Source organism: Cynoglossus semilaevis, unplaced genomic scaffold, assembly GCF_000523025.1.
Source record: "Cynoglossus semilaevis isolate Cse_v1.0 unplaced genomic scaffold, Cse_v1.0 scaffold4977, whole genome shotgun sequence".
In the NCBI taxonomy this organism is placed as follows: Eukaryota; Metazoa; Chordata; class Actinopteri; order Pleuronectiformes; family Cynoglossidae; genus Cynoglossus; species Cynoglossus semilaevis.
The window spans coordinates 12602-14209 of NW_007585164.1; the positions used below are offsets into that span (position 1 = coordinate 12602).

At 34.7% G+C, this 1608-nt stretch overlaps 1 protein-coding gene and 1 long non-coding RNA gene across 5 annotated transcripts in view; one reads left to right on the top strand and one right to left on the bottom strand.

Annotated features, from left to right (window-relative positions):
• Window positions 1–1608, top strand: part of LOC103398925 (uncharacterized) — a 21008-nt gene that overhangs the window by 12538 nt on the left and 6862 nt on the right. The window lies entirely within an intron of this gene.
• Window positions 1–1608, bottom strand: part of LOC103398926 (uncharacterized) — an 11863-nt gene that overhangs the window by 6151 nt on the left and 4104 nt on the right. For all 3 annotated transcript variants that reach the window (XM_025053886.1, XM_025053885.1, XM_017030975.2), the window contains 5 exons: window positions 1377–1436; window positions 1161–1205; window positions 697–759; window positions 265–342; window positions 111–164 (listed from right to left, as the gene is read on the bottom strand). In XM_025053886.1, coding sequence (XP_024909654.1) covers window positions 111–164; window positions 265–342; window positions 697–759; window positions 1161–1205; window positions 1377–1436 — 300 coding nt within the window. The remainder of the gene's footprint in view (window positions 1–110; window positions 165–264; window positions 343–696; window positions 760–1160; window positions 1206–1376; window positions 1437–1608) is intronic.

Below are 1608 nucleotides of genomic sequence, written 5' to 3' on the forward strand. Positions count from 1 at the left end.
TATGCTATATATATATACACACGCTATATATATATATATATATATATATATATATATATATATATGGTATATTAAAGGTTACATACTTTTTCATATTAAAGGTTACATACTTTTGTTCCAGATCCAAACAGAGCACTGGGCAAAATCCTCTTTATTCTAAAGGTCTGCAAGTTAAAAAAAAAACAAAGCAATGAAATATCAGAACAATCATTTAAAAAAAAATTTTTTTTTTGTTGAAATATCTGGTTTGTTAGATGATTTTACCATGGTTCGTTTCTTTGGCGCCTCCACTGGTGCAGTCTTCAGGCCAGAGGTCATGTTAGAGTCAACATACCAGGTAGACTATCAGAAAGGACAAAGTAGGGGTAAGTAGTAGTAGTGGTACGTTGGGTTCAGGGCCATAACCAACAATGTGTTTGGGGGATGGAGAATGACACGGTGTCAAAGTTATGTACAGTCAATGAGGAGAGAAAATGGTTCTTCAGCTGAAAGCACAGGTTTGCTTTGAATATTTTACCTCTGAGAACCTTGTTTTCCCTTAAGCAGCAGTGAAATAAAAACAAAGAAAGTACTTTGTCAATGTCTGGACATATTGAAACCTGGTTAAATTTACTTGTATTTGGGTTAAAAAAAAATTGAAGAAAGATTTAATTTTTAAAAATTTGAGTGGATTTGTCTTTTTGTTTTTGGTCTTACGTGATGCTCAATGGTGCTGTCGTCCAAGCTCTCAGAGCTGGAGGAGTTGTCGCTATCAACCAACTGTAAAAAAAAAAAAAAAAAAAATGAAATTAAAAGGATAAGGAGCTTAATTGAAAATTTAAAAAAGATTTAAATTTTCTTTTTCAAAATGGGTTTCTGTGGGGAGGGGGGGTAATAAGAATAATGCAGGACCAGGACGCAGTCCTCTGGGATTCTGTTGATTACTAAATCCTGTTCTTAGTCAAAGGTTTGGTTTGTGTTGACTTAATGGATGCTGACCAAATGTAAAGATGCTTGGACTTTTAGTTGCATACAATAACTGCACGTAGTAAAGAGCATGTTGAAATGACAACAAAGACCTCGGACTCTGTGGATGATCAGGGAGATAAGGCCGTGTGATCTGTAAGTTAATAGAACTGGGACAAACTGGTTATTTCTGTCAGTCTGACATCAGCTCATACCTGGGTCCTATATGAAGAGTCAGTCTGGCATTCTTCTATGTTCACCTGTGTCATACAAACAATACAGAGGGTTAAACGATAACCATCATTTATCCATAAGAACTGTGTAAAGCCACTCCCTATAGTCAGGTTACTCAATACACACTCAGTATTTTCATTATTTTAAATTTAACAAAATGTTGTTTTTGTTAAAACGATCTGAAGTTTTTCCAGAACCTGTGTGTGAGACTTGAAGGGGTTGACTTTCTGGATCATGCCCTTGAACACACCAGGGTTCTGAAAGAAAGGAAACAGGAACATTCAAAAAATCATAGTAACATTTCTGGCATATTAACAAAATAAAATGAAAAATATTTACTTATTATTGGTTATATATTTTAATTTTAATTTTTAAAACGGGAGTGAAGCTGTCATCTAAGCTTTTCGACGCGTCTCGTACCTCCGAACT